The sequence below is a fragment of the Pristis pectinata genome, chromosome 20, assembly GCF_009764475.1.
Source record: "Pristis pectinata isolate sPriPec2 chromosome 20, sPriPec2.1.pri, whole genome shotgun sequence".
NCBI lineage: Eukaryota > Metazoa > Chordata > Chondrichthyes > Rhinopristiformes > Pristidae > Pristis > Pristis pectinata.
Genome location: NC_067424.1, coordinates 7,294,939 through 7,317,461, shown reverse-complemented (window position 1 = coordinate 7,317,461; position 22,523 = coordinate 7,294,939). Strand labels below are relative to the sequence as shown.

Sequence of the window (22,523 nt, the reverse complement as noted above, 5' to 3'; positions counted from 1 at the left end):
AGTTCTTATTTAGTGGTTAACTGCATCAATTTCATGACATTTAATGCAGGTCAATCACAAGGTAGACAGTATGAAGTCATTTTAGCAAAGAACAGCAAAGGGACACAGCTCAGACATCAGCTTTTGGATACTCCCAATTAACTGTACAATTATTCCTCACCAATGTCCTTTGCATGTAATTAACTGGACATTTTATTAACTCTTACTTTGAGAGAAAATTCTAGTCTATTATTTCTTGAAATAATCTAATTTTCCCTCGTTCTAATCAACACTATCTGCTTCTACCGACTCTCTTCAGCGAGTCTGTTCAATAGATTTACCGTTCACTTGCTTCTTAACTGAACTGCCAGCTTGTGCTCAAATTGTGATGTGAAGCTTGAATCTATTGACACCCTCTGACCCAGAGGAAAGAGTTTCATTGCTGATTTTTGTTACAATTAAGCTGCCAATTCCTCATTTACTGGGGATCAGCTGGCAAAGTAATTTTGAACAACTGATTCTATTATTGGATGCTAATTTGACAACTCTAACTTCATCTGAACTGCATCTTTCATTCCTAACTAAACACCCGAGGCTAGAAATGGATAAATAATAGAAGTTACTGACTGAGAATTAATTGCAGCTCCCAACTCTTTTACTGCCTCCTTTCCCACTGTTTAGGGTTCCAAACACACTTCGTAGGTAACTGATTTATTTAAATTTCTTCCTACTTGATCCTCATGATGTTTCCTCTTCAGTGAGGAAAGCAAATGTGAATTGGATGACAGCTCTGAGGAATATCTTCATTCAGCCTACATGTATGATCCTGAGTTTCTGACCATTTGCTGATCAATTTCCCATTCTGACCTCTGTTATTTGAATCCTCGATTCTTCCAGTGAAGTTCAGGGTCATACTTGCAGACTGAATATAAGGTGTTGCATCTACTTCTCTGTGGATTGTCACCTTGTCGTGGCGGAGAAGCTTGTGTGGTCCTGAGATCCCGAGAGCGATATCGTCTGGATCTATGCTCCTGGTAGGGTCACCCATGGTGGTAAGGTTGATGGTGAGGTCCCTGACAAAGAACAACCCAACCAAGACTTCAGCGGTGGAACAGGTGGACGAAGTCACTTCGAACTCAATGGCTGTGAAGGCGGATGAAGGCTGCAACAAATCCATCAGCTCCAATCGTCGTGGTTTCCATGCCATTGGAATCAGTTGGTTGATTTGTGAAGTATCGTGTGCTTTTCGTAGTGCAACATCAAGTACACGTTAAACAAATACACGCACAGGCGTCTTCGCTCTGTAGATCAACGGAACGGAGGCCATCATCCTCAACCTCGAGGGACAGCCATGACGACGACGACGTTGCATCTAATTCTCAGAGTCAGTTATTTCTGTTATTAGCTCATTCCTCAAATCATCTTAGCACATCGTGATAGGGACAAAGTACATGAAATATTTCTTACCATTTCACTACCCCCATCCCACACCAACCAATCGGATCAGATTCTTATTCAGCCAGTTGTTGCTATTTGAGTTACCAAAAATTGTTTCCATCATAAAGAACTTTAGATGTTATGCATATAAATGCACGAATTAGGAGCAAGATTGGGCTATTCGGCTCCCCCAAGCTTGCTTCACTATCATGGCTGACCTGATAGTAACCTCAACTCCACCTAGCCCCAGTAACCTCTCATCTCCTTGCACATCAAGAATCTACTTACTCTGCCTTAAAGAAAATCAAAGGCTCTGCTTCCACGATGCCTCGTGACGGTAAAGGTACTAGAACATGTTAGTCAATTATTATCTAATCACAAGATAGTCTTTTGTTAGCAGCTAATATTTTTGTAGTTTATAATCTTCAATCAGTTAGCGTAACAAAAATGGCCAGGACTATTCAAGCTCTTGTTTTTTTTTAATATTGTGCTTACATTATCTTTAAGAGAAAGCAAAAATATAGAAGAGGGAATATTCATTGCATTCGAAATTTTACAAAATGTACATTGTGGCTTCCAAGTGAATACCTTAAGCTCATTAAAAGGAAACACATAATGGAAGTAATCAGGACTTTGAGAGTTGATTTGTTTCCCCTGAGGAAGTTATCACATGAGTTTTCAGGCAAAACTGAATTATTCCCTCAGATAATTATAAAAGTTCAGAAAACATCTGCCATTTAAAACAGAGTAGTAAATTGAAGATACCAACATGACAAAGGTGTATATTTTCGCAGAAAATAAGGCAGCAGGATTTTTAAATCAGTAAGCTCCCAATGATAATGCTAGAATGAGCATTGCACTGAAGGAGTGACTGTAGTCAAGATATAGCTGTGTAGCTGGGTATGGATAACCAGGTGCAAAAAGGACCAATTAAAACAAATGCATCACATTGTCAGTAGCTCTGGTGGGTTGGCAATTAGGTTACACTTTGTCCATTTGCAAAGCAAAATTTAGTTAGATAGTGTAAAGGTTACAGATCGCTGCCAATATGTGGAATACGTATTCAGACTGCCAAGATGATTACCTTACTTTTCAAATATAAAAATAGCCAAAGTTAGAGCTAAGTCACCACACTTCCTGTTGCTGAGCAATTTGGCGAGATAACATATCAGGCAGCATCCTCCGTGGACCAGACCCCACTTTTATCATGGCCAAAGGAAGAATTGCAACACTCATGATTTCAGGATTTTTGAAAGCAATTGTGCACCCACCATCACAGCCAAAACCTTTGAGGTTTTGTCACTCTTTTGGGAAATGCAGCAGTAAATTTGTGCAATGTGTCCCACAAAGAGCACTGCAATAGTGACTATATAATTTATTTCAGTAATGTTACACTGTAGATAAATATTGGCCAGGGCACTGGGGAGGCTTGCCTGTTTCTTTTTGAGATAGTGTGATTGGGTCTTGCTTACCTAAAATAGAAAGCAGGATGTCAGTTTCATGTTTCATCTGAAACATGGTATAGGAGTCCCTATGAATTTTCAGCTCGGGCCCTCTGCTGCAGTTGGACATGAACCCACAACCTTCTGACTCAGGAATAGCTGATACCTGATTAAACAAACCCATAGTACCTCTGCAAAATCTTATTGCATGTGAACCAGCACATCATTGCCAGTTAGCTTGCGAGAGAAGCTACTCATCAACAATAAAGCGAGAATGGACATGGACTGTATTTAGGCCACAGCTGTGTAGCTAAGGATGGATAACCAGGTGCAAAAGGAGCAATTAAAACAAATTGATTGCATTGTCAGTGGCTCTAGTGATTGGGCAATTAGATCACACTTTGTTCACTTACAAAGCAACATATAGTTATATAGTGTAACGATTACAGATCGATCTCTATATATGGAATATGTATTCAGGATGCCAAAATATTTATATTAGATTACAAATATAAAAATAATCGAAGTTAGAGCAAAGTGTCCATGCAACATGGTACCTCCAATGGTATAGGATTCCCTATCAATTTTCAGCTCGGGCCCTCTGCTGCAGTTGGACATGAAGCCACAATCTTCTGGCTCAGGAATAGCTGATACCTGATTCAACAAACCTGTAGTACCTCCGCAAAATCTTATTGAATGTGAATCAGCATCTTATTGCCAGTTACCTTGTGAGAGAAGCCACTCATCGATACACTGTTCCGTGCCAGCTCGCACATGTCACAGGAGCTCAACTTCCATACTTGGGCAGCTATGCTATACTCTTCCATCAGTGGCTCCTGAGGGAAAAGCAGATACATTAAAATCAGCAGTAGTGCATTAAATTGCAAGTTTAAACATAGACCAGCAAAGTACAAAGGATGTAAAATAAGGAAACTACAAAAACAGAAAATACCTGATAGTTCAAGCTGTATTCAGGTGGAGAGAAAGAAGGTTAACGTTTTACGTCAATGACCTTTCATCAGAACCCAGGTAGCCAAACTGAAATACCAACATTTTCCCTTTCCTTGCTGCCTGCCCTGCTTAGTATTTCTAGTGTTTTCTGTTTTTATTTCAAATTTCGAACATCCTCAGGATTTTGATTTTGCAATTCAGCACAACTGAAAAATCATTCTCTAGAGCGTGCACAGCAGTGACACGTGGCCAAGAACAATTTATGGTGAAATAAAAATCAGCTGAATGACACTGAAGTGCAAGTTACATTCTAAATGGCTGATGAAGGATGAACTAACCTGTAACCCAATTATCTTAAGATAGGGAAAAAGGCTCCGAGTTGATTTATACATTCTTCAAGCAGTGTGGTATCTCACCACCTATTTTGTTAGTTTAGTGCTTCTGTGTTTATAGGATTTTTATAATGAGATCTGTGAGTGCTCTGTTTAAATATATTTTAAGATGCTCTTCAGATTTGTTACTTTAGATTGCATTACAGGATATCTTAGCTCTCTGTGTTTATATTTCTAAAACTGGCTCCTGTGTTCAAATGACAGAACTGTAGATTAATTGGGTAAGCATTAAATCATTTAAGATCCTCTACTTATATCCAGGCACCTATCAGCCAATGTTCAGACTGATTCCATGAAAAATTAATTTTTATCAGTACAAAAGCACATGATTTATATCTAGAAATACATATGTTACTGACATACACTTTGGTCATATTATTATGATAGAAATGGATATTGAACTAACTCTGAACCCTGTGGGGGGGGGGAAAAAAGTAATTTTCTCAAACTAGATTCAAAGAGACAATTTAATTCTCACTATCTGCAGTGGAAGCTGGATGGAACTAAATGAGAGTGACAATAATCTACTGGGTAAACAGAGTCCAAAATCAGTGAATCTAAGCTAAAAACACTCAACGGTTGAGGAAATGAATGATTATAATTGTTAGAAGCTTAGAGATTCTGATCAGGTTGATAGGAATGCCAGGTCAGACAAATCTCATTGATTTGCAGTGAACATGTTGCCCCTTTTCACAGATCTCAGGCTTTTAAAATTAAACACTTCTGAAAGGTTGAATGCATAAAATGGTTTCTGAACCATCCCACACTTCTAATAGCAGTGTAGCGAGTGAGGCTGCTGCCTATCCAGTTCAATCCTGACTTCCAGTGGTGCCTGTGGAGTTTCACATTCTCCGTGACTGCATGGGTTCGCTTTCCTCCCACATCCCAAGATGTGTCAGTCAGTAGGTTAGAAGGCCATTATTAATTGGCCCTAGTGTGTGTAGATTATGGTGGAATCTTGGGGAGAGTTGATGGGAATGTGGGAAAATGAAATGGGAGTAGTGTCAGATTAGTGTAACTGGGTGTTTGACAGTCAGCACAGACTCAGTGGGCTGAAGAGCTTGATTCTGTGCTGCGTGACTCTAGGGCTCTATGAATCTTCATTTTGACATTTCTTTAATGTTGAAACGTAGGACCTGGTTAAATTGTAGCTAGTTAACTGTTGACAGAATACTGTAGTTAAGAATCCTGAGATTTTCACATCTATCTGCTTGTCTAACCTTGGTAAAGTGAAACTGTAGAGGATCATCAGTAGAGAGAGACACCATTAGACCACGGGAGAGATACTCAGGTAGTGGGTTTCTATGGTAACTCAGAAAAAGGCTGTTGTTGCTCAGAGGAGACATTGCAATTCCAATCTGATCCAGGTAGTACAGATACTGCAGCACTGGAGCCTGCAAAGGGGACACAAACAATGAAAATTCCAAAATATACCGATGTAATCACATTGAAAACATTCAACTTGACACTTTTCAAACAAGCGCATTACTTAATGGAGAATGCCTGCACTAAGAAACATGCCAAAACTAAGCATTGGGTGTGCACCACAAGCACTTCTCAGGCAAGCAAGAAGTGCACACTCGCAGGATTGCCTCATCTCTTTAAATCCAAATCCTGCCCCAAAGGTGCAGTACCCTGATGCTGCCAGTTCTTCTTTCCCCAACATTTCAAATCAGAAAATGAGCTGGTAGACAACATGGTTTGACTTTAAGATTTCTCAAAATTTCAAAACAATAACCTCAGCAAACAGATGTGATTTTGTCCCTCCAATTATCTCCACAGTTCTCCTCTCCCAGGAATGCTGCTTCCTTCCACAGTATCCTGCCAAAATGGCTAAAATTCACTTACATGCCGAGATGGTGACTGAACGTAAACACAAAGTGTCACAAGATTTATTGGCAGCTGATGCCAGAGCAGGCTTTTTCTCATCTCATCCTGTAGGAGTTAATGGGCTGGTCTCCTGTTTATTTTCACTTGTCCTTATGCAGGTCATTTATACAAATGTTAACGTATAGCAAAGAAACAGAAGCATAGTTTCAAGTCTTGAACAAGTGCCACTACACAAGGACATGCCAACACACTATTTGCAAGGATGTTTTGTTCTACAGCTGTAGAATCCAGTAGTCCCTATTCCAAACCTGTTGTTTATAATTCACTTAAAAAATAAGCATTTTGCCACACAAAAGTGGAAAAGGAGAGTAAACCATTTATCTTTTTTTGTTCTGTTCATTGACTGCACTTAGAGCAGGTACCAAATAAAGACTTTTAGCTCAAGTACAATAAAAGACTTGAGTGCTCAAGCAGTACTTTTGCCAATACCTTTCGAAGCAGAAGACCATGAGAGATACTCTGCGAAAGCATGAATCCAGATATGAGATGGTGGATGGGACCAGCCTCTCCACAATGTGGCCGTAAAACAAATGTATTGAATCCTCTTTTTCTGCAAAGGAAATAGCAGCAACGATAACAGGTCTGTGCCAACACCTTCCCAAAATTCAAGCATCAAATTTGTTACTCATATAAATTCATAGTTTAAAAGTCTTTGTTTGAAGGGAAAGCAAGAGATTACAGTGGGGGGCAACTCCTATGGAGCATTAGCACCACTATAATCATGCTGGACCAAAGTGGCATGTTTGTTTTGTACAATTCCACACAACTACCGCAAATAATGCAGCAATCCTATTTTTCTTGATTTACACCGAATACAGCTCTGCTCCAAACAATAATCAGTGGAACAGCAACATCCATTAATGAATTGAGGAGCCACCGATTAGTGCATGCCATAATGTTAAAACTCTGAAACCCTCAGAATTGTTGTGTTTTTGAGCAAAGGAGGGCTAACCCTTATCTGTGACTACATTTTCCAAACCCGAGGAAGAAACTGGAAACCAAGATCTGCTTTGCTGAATTTTATTTCCTTTCGACTGAAGAAAGGACAATTGTTAAATTTTAAGCAAGATTGCACCAAAGGTTGACAAGGAAAATGAAGGATGTGAAATATGTTTCTAAAAGACTCTCTTTTCTCTCTATCAAGAGAAAGCTAGTTTATTCCTATATTACAAGGAGCATGCAGACTTTATCAGTGCTGGATGGTCTGCTGGAGCATTTCATGCATGTTGTTGATTTGCATTGTTGAGTTTTTAAATTCTGAATGAGTCACGGGGTCAACATACAGAGATCAGATCAGGTATAAAGTTAAAGATAAAACCCAACCCGACTATGGGTCAACTAAACCTGACCCGAGCCACAGGACCTTTTCTTTCCCCCACATATGATGCAACCCAGAAGCAAAAATAAAGTTGCTCTGCTGCACCTGCCTTCTTAATGATCAAGCACAAAGGGCACATGGTAAATACCGACTAAATCATCCTGACCTGGATCAATTTCCGAGCCAGGGCAGCCTGCCACAGCAGTCATGATCTGCCCTGAACCAGAAATTTTCAGTAGAATAAGCATCCAATAGAACATAATCAGTACTGTTGGACCCAATCAGGTATCCAGGCTCTAGGAGAAAAACTGCAGATGAAGTTTCAAGGCAATTAGAGCCAGTCAGTGTCTGAACAGACAAACTCATCACCAAGATAACTTCTTGTCTCTGGGAAATGTAACCATACAAGTTATACAGAGAAGTACTTTAAAAGATGATTTCCTTCATTAGTCTAAGAAGGGAACTGTAGAAATGTGGAAGCCCTTACTTGCGGAGATGATTCAGCACAGTCATGTTCGCATACATGTAGTAAAGGTAATAGGCATATGGTGGGTTATCATCTTCTGTCCAATTCACAGGCAATGGGCTATCTGCATTGAAAATATGGTGTTCTGGTTTGGACTCATCATCGACACTATCAAAGCCCACAACCTGTAAAAGCAGATAATCCCATTGATTACAGACATTCCTCCAAGTCCTTCTCCTTAAAGCTATTAAAAATAGCGGGAGCACAGAGTTTTTAACAACACATTGTGCCACTAGCAGTGAATTCATTGTGTAATTCCCTGATGATAGCAATGAGGGATCATAACACGGTGGTCTCAGTGCTCCAGGATCAGAAAAATTTAGAAATTACTTTCAGCCACAGCAATATTTGAAGACTCAGGTTTTTCTGGCAGGTGCCCACAACACACTGCCAGGGAAGGTGGTGGAAATAGATACAACATTTAAGAGACATTTAGACAGTCACATGAACAGACAGGCGATGGAGGAATGTAGACCATGAGATGGGATTAGATTAAACTGGCATCATGGTCAACACTGATATAATGGGCCAAAAGGCCCGTTTCTGTGCTATACTGTTCTATTGCAATAGTAAATAAATAAAACATTGTTAATTAGGAAAGTATTGGAATTTCCAAAACTATCCATTGCAATACCACAGATGAAAATGTAGAAATTGGGATTAGGCCACTTCAAATTAATTTTTGATATTCAGCATCTTTCTATTTGACCAAATATTAGCACAACAGTATAGTCTAAGTCATAAGGAGCATCCAACACACAAGGTTCAAACTGTACATAGAAACAAGCTGAAAGTAATTACTTATCAGTGATAAGAAACTTATTTATCTCTTTTTACAGATCCTAAATAAATATTACTTACATCAAACAAAAAAAAATCCACAAAACCTTGGAGCAGAAAAAGTTAATAATGGTTTGTCACAAGTAGATTTTTGTGAGAAAGCATAATGCTAAGTTAACACAAGCAGTTGCTTCTACTCCATTGCCTCTGGTAATTCTGAATCACATCACCATCGCCCCACTATATTCAATATACTCACATGCTGAAGGAACAAGTGAAGCTCTGGGTGATCACGAGGATTAATTGTTGCTTCAAAAATGGGAATAAAAATGTTCTCCAACATATCTTGGAAGTTGTTCAGCTGTTTCTTTGTACGGAAGACATCACTGAAAGCAATTGAATGCCAAGTTAAATAACTCATCTTTTCATTGATTTTACAGCAGCAATTATCTCAGCAGACAAGCTTAGATTTGTTCAAAAGCGATTGTACCAAATGGATTTATACAAAGTAAAAGGTCAACTTAAGTACATAATCAAATGCTTATTAATGGTTCTATCAGATAAATCAGAAGTTGCACTAAACAAGTCCCTTGTGCACAGCAATTTTTAAAGCTGGATGATATCCAAGTTCATCCTACAAATAGATTACAAATTATTAATTGAAATAAGGATGGAAAGCTGAAGCAGAAGAGCCATTTTGTCTTCAGAATTCATTTGGATTTGCCTAGCAATAACAAATGCTGTAAACCAATAAATAAATGCATCAAAATAAAACCATTCTGTAGGCAAACCTTGTTTAGGACACTGACCACAGTTCAGTAAATGCTGCATTTGCTGGATAATTCAACAAAGAGCTATGAAAAACAATTTCATCTTTTACAGGTTACTGCTATACTAAACTGCTGCCTCACACCTCCAGTGACCGAGGATCGATCTTGAGCTCTGGTGTTGTCTGTGCGGAGTTTGCATGTTCACCCTATGACTATGGGGTCTCCCCTGGGTACTCCAGTTTCTTCCCTCATCCCACAGACAGACTGGTAGGTAGGTTGACTAGCAACTATAAATGATCCCATGTACAGATGGTAGTAAGAGAATCAGGAAAGGTTGATGAACATGTGAAAGAGAATGGGATACAGGAAAATAAGTGGGAGAACAAGATTGTTCTGGGAGCTGGCATGGACCTGATGAGCTGAATGGCCTTCAATGTCATAAGAAAATGACAAATATGGCACCTAAATATCACGAAAGATACTTTTTGTTGAGGAGGTACGTTATTACTTTATACTAAAGGAAACAACTAACCATGGGATACCAGCTGATCAACAACACTGGTTCATAATACATACTTAGCTAAATTTAAACGTTAGTTGGATGGAGTGGAGGAGCAGAGGTGAGAGGTAAATGGAATACCACATGGATACCCAATCACATCCTGTATTTAGCTCATGATCATGGATGAATTTCTGCTACACCGTGTCCAATCCATAACCCCACAAACTGTCTGATCTTTCTGAAACTCATCAGCAAAGCAGCTTCTACTTGTAATTAAGTTTCCTGCCTCTGTTAGGCATAACTGTTTCAATTCTATGGGCCCACTGATCAATTTCTCCTTCGGTGAAAAAATTGTTTCTATGGGAAAGTTTGAGCATTATTTTCAGAATGTTTTTGATAAAGTCCCACATAAGAGGGTAATTTGCAGAATTAAAGCACATGGGGTTGGTGTTAACATACTTGCATGGATTGAAAATCTGTTGACAGACAGGAAACAGTAGAAATAAATGGGACTCCCTCAAGGTGGCAGGTAGTGATGAAAGTTGGGGGGGGGGGGGGGGGGCGGCGAAGGGTAATCAGAGGGATCAGTGCTTGTGTCCCATGTATTCACACTATATATTCTAGTATATATATCAACGATCTGGATGAGGGAACAGAATGTAGTATTTCTAAGTTTGCCAACAACACGAAACTGAGTGGGATTGTGAGCTGTGAAGATATGAGAGGCCTCAAGGCGATTTAGACAAGTTGCGCGAGTGGGCAAATGCACGGCAAGTGCAGTATAACATGGATAAATGTGAGAAGCAGCTTATTACTTAAGTGATGATAGATTCAGAAATGTTGATGTACAAAGGGACTTGGTGCTCTTGTACAGCAGTCATTGAAAGCTGATGGAGCAAGCAGTCAGTTAGGAAGTCAAATGGTACATTGCCTTCATTTGGGGAGGATTTGAGTGCAAAAGCAAAAGGTGTCTTGCTATGTATACAGAGCCTTGGTGGGACCACACATGGAACCTAGTGTGCAGTTTCAATCTCCTTATGCAAGAAAGGTTATGGTTGCCAGAGGGAGTGCAGCAAAGGTTCACCATACGGCAGGACTGATATGAAGAAAGATTTGATTGACTTGGTCTGTATTCATTAGTTTAGAAGAATGGGGGGGGGGAGGGGTCTCATTGAAGGAATCGAAATTCTGACAGAGCTGGACAGAGTGGATATGGGTAGGATGTTTCACCAGGCTGGGGGTCTGAAAGGAGGAGCTACAGTCTCAGGATATGGCTGGACTGAGATGAGAAATTACTCCACTCAGAGCATGGTGAACTTATGGAATCCTCTACCACAGAAGCAATCACTGGATAGATTCAACAAAGAGGTAAATACATTTCTAGACATAAGAGTGGGAACATAAGATTAGCCACGATAATATTGGATGGTTGGTCTCTAATCCTGTCCTATTTTCTGTATCCTTATCCATGCAAGACCTGTAAAAAAAAAGTTAACTTAGATCTTTGTGTTCTTCAACAGTCTGCCTTACAACTGTGTGACAGATGCGAATAGGAACCAGATATGGATCTCCACTTCTTGGGTGTCTGTCCATGTTAGTTTCACCTTCATCAAATCTGGTTTAGCTTGATTTAAGGCAACTGTGACTCAAATTTTTGTCTTTGCAGCCGATCGTAGTAACTTACAAAAGGCGTGGCACCTGCACCAGCCAGCACACATTGTTAGAATAGACCTTGTGCCTCACTGCCCACTTTGCCAGTCGATCCCATTCATCCCGAGATCTGCCATATATGGACAAGCGCAATTCTGCATTCTGGTACTTGCTTTCTTCGAGATCTTCCATCACCTCCTATAAAGTACAAGATTGAAACTGACTTTTTAAACAGTTAACAAAAGGTAGATATATTTTCAAACTAAAAAACATGTTCGTTCATTCCTCTTATGCAGAGAAAGAGGCACTTTGGAGTCCCCCCTGACAACCAACCCTCTGGATGCCAATGCTGCTTTGATACTGGGGGCAAGATGATGTCTTAGAGTGCAGTTGCCCCTTCAATCTTCCCTCCCTCTTTGTCTAGAGGTGCCTGCTATTTGAAGCCCTTCTCCGACTGGTGAAGAAGGTTTAACACAAGAAGATTAACTTCATAACACAATACTTCATGCGTTCTGATCCCCTATCAGAACTATCAACATCTGCTCAAAGTTTGTCTGCATTCTTCTATCATACAATAGGCAGTAACTGAGACAGATGAAACACACTATACTTTATCACCTGAAGAGGGCTGTTTTCCCTTTTCTTGTACATAATCAAGTCTGTACTAGTTCCCAGGGGTTTTGACAGCATTGTTATACTGGGTGCTAAATTCTGAATCAAAGACCAAGATCAGATTAACTCAAGCAAGTATGTGACATAGATTTAAGTTCCATGTGGGTCCAAGACCACATGGTAAATGAATCAAAAAAAGAAAAATAAGTTAATGGACCTGCATTGCTAAAAGGGCAAAGAGCTGGTCAAAGATCTCATTCCAAGGCTGTGTCCAATGCCAGTAGAAGGCATCAATGTGCAGTCTGGGAAATTTTACTTTATTTCTGTTATGAGCCAGCATAAATTCAATGGATCAAATGAAAATATAGGAAATATGGGAAATGCCTGTTTCTATGTGGAACTATACTCTGACTCCCAACCAAGGGCAGAAACAAACTCAGTCACAGAACCAACCATTTGACCAAAGACAATTTTTCTTGGGTCAGTCGTTTTTCAAAATGGAACATAATTTTCTGTCAATCATTAGCTGCAGTGGATGTAGTTTCAGGGTACTTGGGCACTGCATTTAGCACTTAACTTTGAAAATGTTCTTTGAAATCTTCTAGCAGACAATAAGCAGAAAATAGTGGTGAAGGAATTATCTTGCTGGTCCTCATTTTTTTTTTACATATATAATCCACATCCTTTAACTAAATTTTGAAAACATCTGCTATAAGAAACAAATCCCTATTGGGCAAGATCGCAGAAACAATTTCTTTGAGTTCCCAATATCTATTCAGAATGTGCCATTCCTTTCAGTATATTGAATTGGAGTGGAAACAGAAGGCCGAGACAGATTGTCAAAGGATTATCCATGCATTAATGTCCCAATCTCAAATTTTGTCACAAGATGTAGCTCAATTAAGGCCAGATATTGCCTTGAAGGGGAGAAGTAATTGATGGTTTTCCGCATCCATTATTGGTGGAGCTTGACACACTGGGACCAAAAGTAACAAACGTCATACTTTTATTTTGAAAGGGGTAAAGTATTAAAAAGCTCAATGTGTAATACTCTCACACACTTCATAGTCATCGCAATTCTAACCTTTATAATGTGACCAAAATATTTGCCACCGATGTAATTATCAGTTTTGATGAAAATCTCACGCAGAATTGATTCTCCAATTGGGTTGTACTTGGCATTGAATTTATCAAACCGATGGAAGGTATTTCGATCCTAGGACAGAAAAGCCAACATTTAGGAAGTCAAAATTGGGATCTGCTGGTAAGGGACTTAAGTATTAAACATCTCCACCATCTAACAAGTTGCTAATCACTGTAGTATTAACCATACTGCATCCCAAGGAGATATAAATACAACTAACTATGAGCAGTCTGGCCATTATTGTTATGTTTGTTACTCCCTAGGGGGAGCTCTAAAGAGTCAAAGAACAGGGCAGCTGCCTCATATCTAAGCTGAGGCGGCACAGAGCCTAGTCAGAAAACAAAACCACAAAACCGAGGAGCAAGAGAAAGGTAAAAATTACTCCACAGTTTTGGTTTGGAGTTTTGGGGGGTGGGGGGGAAGAAGTAAAGTACCAGTTAGCATTCAAGGCATCTCTTAGAAGGTCTGTGTGCTCCACACAAAACACATTTAAATAGAAGATCTATAACACATGACAAAAATTGGCACAAAAGACATGTGCTGCTGGTACAGAGTTCACAGACAGCACAAGAATATACAGGGGCTCCCTGGGTTATGGATAACCAGATTTATGGAAATCCAACATGAAAACTGTTTGGGAGAATTGTATTAAAGTATTTTTCAAAATAATTATAATCAAATGTTTTGTGGTATTCATTAATGACTGTACATTATATATACCATTAGTTTAATTATGGGTAGCGTTAGGGTGAATATTCGATGAAATCAAAGAATTATAGCAAGCTTATCTCGAGTGATACAATATGGGTTACTATAGAAAATGGACGTCTCTGACCTATGGAGAAACCAGCTTATGGACGGTTCGGAGGATCAGAACCCTTACGTAACACGGGGACTGCCTCTACTGTAAAATCTTAGCAGAAAATATTGTCACATAACCTGTTACCATTCTGAGAGGCAAGATATCTATATTCTACTGACAGCTGGTATTCTTTCTCATCTGCGAAGTTGCCTGATTATATTACAGTTGTAATATCCAATTCTACTCTTAAATAAATTATTTATCCTGACTGCTTGAACTGTAAGAATGATTTCCAATCAGTTTTCTGGACTTTAACTAACAATTGACAGACACGCCAACTTAAAGAAGTGCTGATATCACTTTCTGCTTTCTTATTGCAACATAAGAAGATGTCAATTCAGAAATAATTCAATCATATTTTTTGCCCAATCTTTCTTGCTGCCACGTCACATTCCACCACAAGGGGCTACTATTTTGTCCTCTAGTGACCACTGGCATTAACCTCATTTGCTTCCATATTTTCGGGTGCCTCTATCACCCAATGCATTTTACATTCCAGCTTCATCCTGGTTCATCATTACTCCTTCACACAGGAAATTTCATATCTAAAAATAAAGTCTGAAAAGTTTCCAGACAATGTGACCTACTGTAGGATTACAGCATTCAGAGTCAAAAGAATCCTGGCAGCAAGTCCAACTCCATATAGTATTATTTAAGTAAAACAGAGCCCTTACATTTTTTTTCAATATTTTTAGTACTCAATGCTACTGTTAAAGGAAATTTCATTCCAAATAAGCTTCTAATCATAAAGGAATCTCCTCTTTCACAAAAAATAGGAGTGGCTTCACTAACATTAGGAACAACAATTGTAGCTACTAATATTAACCTCTCCGCTCTATTATCTGAAACAAAATGCGGATTAGGTGAGCATTTTGCAGAACACCTTGATTCAGTCTGCACAGGTGACGCCAAGCTCTCAGTCACCTGTCATTTAAATTCTCCATGCCATTTCAACTTGGACTTTTGTCTTTGGCCTCCTACAATGTTCCAACATATCCCAATATAACCTTGAGAAAGTGCTTCATCTTCCATCTAGACATGTTGTAGTCCTTGGGACTTTTGTCATATTATTTATATTTCCCATATTTCCTTACAACATAGGAGGCCACTTGGCCCTTCGGGTCTATGCCAGTTTTCAGCAAAATCCCATTAGTTTTAACTTCATTGTAATCTATACACTCACACTTGTCCATTAACACCTCCACCCCAATTCCCCTATCATCCACGTGCAGTAAGGGTAAATTACCAACTAACCTGAGAAATACCAAGTCTCAGGATGTAGGAGGAAATGAGAGTGCCTGGGGAAGCCCCACAGAACCAAAGGGGGAATGTGCAAACTCTCTCGCTGTCTTGGTGAAGCAGCCAGCATAATCAAAGACCACACCCACCTGGGTCATTCTCTCCTCTCCTCTTCCATCGGGTAGAAGATACAGGAGCCCGAGGGCATGTACCACCAGACTTAAGGACAGCTTCTACCTCACTGTGATAAGACTATTGAACGGTTCCCTTATACGATGAGATGGACTCTGACCTCACGATCTACCTTGTTGTGACTTTGCACCTTATTGCACTGCACTTTCTCCGTAGCTGTGACACTTTACTCTGTACTTTTACTGTTGTTAACTGTACTACCTCAACGCACTCTGTACTAACTCAATGTAACTGCACTGTGTAATGAATTGACCTGTACGATTGGTATGCAAGACAAGTTTTTCACTGTACCTTGGTACAAGTGACGATAATAAACCAATACCAATAAACAGCAGCACAGGTCAGAATTGGACTTGAGTCACTGAATCTGTGAGACAGCTGCTCTATGACTGCTCCACTGTGCCATCCATTAACGCTGAGTTCAACATTGGTTCTTCCTGATGCAAGGTCATCCACGTAACATTAGCTGTTTTTCTCTCTCCATGAATACCGCCTGATCCTGGTGCTCCTGGGATTCTTTTGTTTGTTTCCAACAACTGCTGTATTCTGCATCTCACAGTTCCAATCTGTTCATTTGGTTTTCTTTCGCTCTCCCTAACTGCTCTCATTCATCTGCTAAATACACAGCACCAAAAGCATTGTGTTGCCTAGTTTCCATCCTTTCACATTCCCTTTGTTCCCTCCACCTCTCCCTACCTCTGCAAATAGTTTTCCAGCTGTTCCAATTCTGATGAAGGGCATCGACCTGAAACATTCTCTCCACAGATGCAGCCACCAATTTTCAATCAATGACACTTCTATTTGTGTAACTCTGAGAGAATATTACAACATACTTTCAAACATCAAATTCTGATTAGCTATTTAACCAAGTGGTGATTATGATTTGTTCAACTGTTTGTGTATTTCTAAGAGACTTAAACAAAGCACTGAAAATAGGGATCAGCTCATTCATCTTTTGGTTTTGTAAATGTACATTTGTGATCACCTAATCTGAAAAGTATAAGCAACAAAAGAAATGCAGCACCGGCAGATTGGAAAAAGTCAAATTTTCAAAACGATGACATTACAAGAAGTAGAAAAAGTTGGAGCCATCAAATCAACCAGCACAAAAACAAATCTCGCGACCCACCGAGTCTGCGCTGATTGTCAAGAACCCATTTGTTCCGGCCATATTCCCATCAATTTCCTCCAGATTCTACCACTCACCTACATACTATGGGCCATTTACAGTGGACAATTAACCTACCAACATACACATTGTTGGAATGTGGAAGGAAACTGGAGCAACCTGAAGAAACCCGTGCGATTTCAGGGAGAACATGCATCGGCGGTCGGGATTGAACCCGGGTCACTGGAGCAGTGAGGCTGCAGCTCTACTAGCTGTGCCACCCCAAATGCAACAGAAATATAACAGGATTCAAGTACAGAGTAGGTCTAAAATGTAAAAGAAAGTAGGAAGAGATCATACGGGGAGGTCTGAGAGCTTGAGTGACAGGGGAGTTCATGGTATCATAGCAAAAAAGAAACTGAAGATGGGTCTGAGGAGGTATAAATAGGAATAGCAGCAAATCTGACAATATTGAACACAACAATCCAGATAGTCTTGATCTAGTCATCTACTTGAAGGAACCTATAAGCTTTTTAAGCAGCTGCTTAGCTTTTTTGATTTCACAGGACTGATCAACCTAGAGATCTCAATGAATGGCTATCCTCCAAGATAGACTGGGATGCAGGCACTGATTGGGCCTCAAATGGAGCATCTGGCGACTCCAGCCCCCAGGACATCCCGAAGGCCTTCTGACAGCTTGTTGCTTTCAGAGGTATTTCTAAATTGGTTTTGAATGTCTCTGAAGATCACAGCTGTTAAAACACAGTTCAAATCCATTTTAAGTAATTAAAATAACTCTTTGAAATATTCGAAAACTAACCACATTTACTTAAAAATACCTTAAGCTATTAGAAATTAAAATCAAAGAAAAAATAACTAAACCACTTACCTGAACTCACTATTTTAAATCACCGACCCCTACCGCAACCATGACTCACTGATTATATGTAATCCCCCAACTCACTAATTCAATGCCAAATTTATGATCAGCAGCTTCCTTTGTACACCATGACCCCGTTCAATTGATGATTGAGATCACACTCCTTATGTCAGGCTGACGTAAAATGAAAGAACCAGATGTTCATTATGTTGGTGTTTATCACTTGGCTTGGTGATGAAGCCAGTGGTGGATTGGGAAGACTCAGATGTGTCAATATCTAACCTCTAACTTGTCTTTGACTTTTGTATTCCAATACTAAGGCATGCAAGTTAGCAACAAGCTGGATGACACTGCCAGGAGTTCTCCATGGAACTGCTAGCCAGAGGCAAGTACCTTTCAGCCCAATGTTGAGTCCAGAAAGTTGCAAGGTGCCTATGAAAGTAATAGGGGTACTGTTCCTTCAAGTAAACATTGAGATCTATTGGAATGGTGTAGGAGGGAACCAAAAGTCTGGGGTCACACTTAACAGATTGATCAGAAGAACTCCACAAAGTGTTCAAACAATCTGAGTTTGATCTCCCCAGAGTACAGGACAAGAGATTGCATCAGCAGCAGTGCTGTCTACATTTTAAGTAGAACAAGTAAATTGCTGTTTCACAAATCTTATTATGCTTCTGTGTGGGAGAGGAAGGGATGAGAGAAAAGGAGCAGGAATTGCAACTCACCATCCCCTTCTGAGGTAGTGATTTTACTTGTCCCATCTACAATTCCTGAACAGCCACCTTCAGTTTCTTCATTTGCTCCATTATTACCCCCTTTCTGCCTTGCACTATCAACCATTTTATCTCTTCCATTCTATGGCAGACATTTCCCTTTTACTCCTTCCTCTCCATCATCCAGTTCTGTACTAATTTGAAACCATTTTTGTCTTTAAATATTGAGAAATCTGATGAAGGGAATTTTGACCTGAAATGTTTGTTCTTTTGCTTTCTCCATGGACACTGCTTGAGCTGTTAAGCATTCACAACATTTTCTGTTCTTACTTTAAATTTTTCAGCAGTATTTGGATTTAGTACCAGCTAGCAGCCCCAGCGTCCAAATCCGAAAATAATAGAAAGAGCCAAGAACCCCAAAGTATTAATGAGTAAGAAAATAGGTCAATTGCTCCAAAAGCAACAAATGACTCACAACAAATAAATTTCTTTCTTGCTATGAAAGATGAATTTAGCAGCAGTTTCTAAAAAAATTACCTCTCTCCATCAGTGTTGTGTATAAAAAATATTTTGGTAATTTGATGCTATTCTCAGTAAATAAATATCTCTGTAAAAGTGAATAGTCATCCCACTGCAATGTAGAGCAATTGCACAAGAGGAGCAGATCTCTCAGCTTACAGAAATAATCACATGCTATGGAGGTCAGCTATTTTCAAGAAAATAAAATTACCAAATAATTTATTTGCACAACCAAATTCTATTGTGCAAAACACTACAAAAGGTTGAAAAGAACCCTGCCTAGAAATTTGATGGTATTGCACATCCATTTTCAATGCTGGACTTATGAAGCTCAGTGTTTCCCATAGTGGAATTCCAGTTTGAATTGTCCAACTCTGGAAATGGGGCTTCACCTGTCCTGGTTTATGGAGATGGGAATCAGCTACTTTCCACATTGAGTATGCTTGTTTAGAGGAGCTGCCAAGATAAATGATGTCACATCCATCTAAAGGGTTGCTGTCATGGGGCACTCACAATGCATCAAGGCTTCCAGAGTGCTGCCTGCTCTGGAGCTGTAGAATTTAAAGGATGCCTCATTTCAGGAAGTCCCAACCTGAGATTGGGATACCAGCCCAGCTAGATCTACTTTTAAGTTACTTACTTACCAACTCTCCTTCAAGTCCTCCAATCACCAGTTCTGAAATCCAATCCTCCACTGCTTCCACCACTTTGAACACACAAACCTTGTTCAAATCCATCAATTAGCCCCACCATAAGTCACCTAATCTAAACTCCCCATTGATTCAACCTGGCACCTCCCAAATGACCACCTGAACCCTTTCCTCCCTCCACGGCCAGAAGGCACTGATCACATGAAACAAATCCACCCACCCACCAACTCCCACATTCAATCACAGGCCTCCCAAGTCACTGACCCTTTCCAAGACCATAATCTTCCAATTCACACCTACTACCCCACGTTCACAATCCACAGCCCCGACACCACTTTTGAACTAAAGCATTCCATGCCAGCACCAGATTTCCCTGCCTTGTAACAGTGTCTGCACCCAGCACCAATTTTATCTATTTTCCTTCACGTGTTCTGCACTGACACTGTAAGCAAAGGAGGTGGTCTTCCGGAGTGTAATCCCAATTCAGTTATCCCTGACACCTTGACCCTTGGGATTGTGAACATGGGGTAGTGGGTGTGAATTGGAAGATTATGGTCTTGGAAAGTCTTGGAAAGGGTCAGTGACTTGGGAGGCCTGTGATTGAACGTGGGAGTTGGTGGGTGGGTGGATTTGTTTCAAGTGATCAGTGCCTTCTGAATTTCCAAGGGTAGGGCCCACAACCAGAAATGATGCTGATGTGTGGTGCAGCAACCAATTCATTCATCATTAAGGCACCAATGAATTTCTAGGGAGTAAACGGTTAGATCAGGAACTAGTAATCAAATGGCTTGAAACCAGAGTTTTAATTTTATGTAAAGGAGGAATGAAAGCCTGAGGGAGATCCAAAAATCAACAGTTCTGAGGTTCTGGAAGTGAGCAAGTTGATAAAAAAAAACAAAAGATTGTTATCAATGTTGAAGGCATGGGATAAACCAAAAGATTGTTATCAATGTTGAAGGCATGGGATAAAAGAATTTTCTTTAGTTGCATTTACTGGTACAAAAATTGACAGCAGATTAGGCAACCATCTATGGAGCTACGGTCATTGATTTAGCTGGAGAATATATAATAGCCCAGATTTTGCAGCCAGTAGCAAAGGAATGTTTCTTGCCTTTGACTTTGAAAAACAGCCACCCACAAAGTTTTAGTGCTCTCTAGATCACAGATTTCAATTCTGACTTGAATTTGTTGCTTCATGGTCATTAAAGAGTCACATGGTTCTGATTGAACAAGAATTTCAACAGTGTTTTTTTTTTACAGAGAATATAAAACATATATTCAGAATTAGATCGTTCAGCCCCTTAGCTTGTTCCAACTTTCAATGAGATCACAGTTGAGCTTTTACCTCAGCTCCTCTGGAGTGGAGGACTTTAGTAATGAGATTGGATGGGCTGGGTTTGTTTTCCCTTTAGCAAAGGAGGTTGAGGGGTTATCTGATAGAGGTATATAAAATTATGTATACATAGCATAGATAGAAAGAATCTTTTTCCCATGGTGGGGGGGTCTCTAAAACTAAGACATAGGCTTAAGGTGAGAGGAAGGAGGATTAGAGGGGATCAGAGGATAAAGTTTCTGTTTACAGAGAGAGTGGTTGATTTCTGGTATGTACTACTAGAGCGGGAGGTGGAGGCAGATACAATCACAGCATCTGAGACGCACTTACACAGGTACTTAAACAGCTAAGGCATACAAGGCTATAGACCTAATGTGGCAAATGGGATTGGTACAGTTGGACAAAACAACTGGCATAGACATAGTGGACCAAGGGGTCAGTTTCTGCACTGTATGACTCTATGGCCATTTCCCTCAATTAACCACATTTCCTTTATTTCCTCAAGATAAAAAGTTAGCAATCTCTATCTTGAATATACTCAGTCAAGAAGGCCCCACAGTCTTCTTGAGCAGAGAATTTCATTTCCACTATCCTACAAATAGCTTAATTAGTAGCTCTTGAACATACCTAGGTAATGACAATTTACCAGTTGTAAATTAACAAGATAGCTAACATGAGTGTTTTATCTTTCATTAAACAACTCCTTGTAGCACTAAAATGGGCTTACGGTTTTAATAACAGATTGGTTATGCTGGAAGCAAAGTCCAATCAAGAGCAACCTTCAACAAGACTAGTCCTCATTTATTCAAGCAACAGTAGAAAAGAAGGGGATGAAGATCACAAGAAAAAAAGCTAAACTAACTGCTCAGTTCAAGACTAACTCGAACAGAGCTTCAAAGAACAGCAAGAGAGGGAAGTATAAACAAGTTAAAGCTTTTCATTCACGCTCCATGGATTGTTATTAACATGAAATGGTGTTAAATATAAAACTATTACTCACTTTCTAGGCTAATTAGAGGTCAGCCAAAGATAAATAGTTATTTGCCACAGCTTTAAGTCATTTATCTGAGCTACCTGCGCTACAAATAAAACACTTAGTGAATTCCAGTTAAAATAAACAACAAGATCATTGGAATCCATACCTGACTGCTAAATGTATTAACGTCAAACTTCATGCAAGGAAGTTTTCTAGAATGAGATCATTGAATAAACATGATAGGAAAGGAGATAACTGATAGCAACCCCAAAATATTGTTCAGTGAGAGTGCAGGCCAATACAAGTTTGGCAGTAAAATTGGAATTTCTTTCCTGAATCCTAATCAGTAGCACTATTTAGGAATTTAAGGGCAGGATGTCTGCCTCTGAAGTTCATTCCACTGATTTCAATGGACCATATCACGAACTGTACATTTAAGTATTATTCTAAGCACTGAATGTTTGAAGGAGATCAATACTATGAATGCTAAGTTACCCTTAGATGTGACAGGGTTTTTCTTTGAATACTGAACCCATTACTTTGGCTTTTTCTTAATTGTCACAATGATGCACGAGGATTTGTGAGCCAACGGGGATCTGCTTTACAGCACGTCATCCACCAATTGCTCCTATATGAATAGTCTTTCCTCAGATTCACT

At 39.7% G+C, this 22,523-nt stretch overlaps 1 protein-coding gene across 4 annotated transcripts in view; it reads right to left on the bottom strand.

Annotated features, from left to right (window-relative positions):
* The window catches only part of LOC127580720 (AMP deaminase 2-like), a 126,596-nt gene that overhangs the window by 7,980 nt on the left and 96,093 nt on the right, over positions 1–22,523 (bottom strand). For all 4 annotated transcript variants that reach the window (XM_052034495.1, XM_052034493.1, XM_052034494.1 and 1 more), the window contains 7 exons: positions 13,334–13,465; positions 11,672–11,835; positions 8,975–9,101; positions 7,897–8,060; positions 6,521–6,641; positions 5,422–5,595; positions 3,584–3,694 (listed from right to left, as the gene is read on the bottom strand). In XM_052034495.1, coding sequence (XP_051890455.1) covers positions 3,584–3,694; positions 5,422–5,595; positions 6,521–6,641; positions 7,897–8,060; positions 8,975–9,101; positions 11,672–11,835; positions 13,334–13,465 — 993 coding nt within the window. The remainder of the gene's footprint in view (positions 1–3,583; positions 3,695–5,421; positions 5,596–6,520; positions 6,642–7,896; positions 8,061–8,974; positions 9,102–11,671; positions 11,836–13,333; positions 13,466–22,523) is intronic.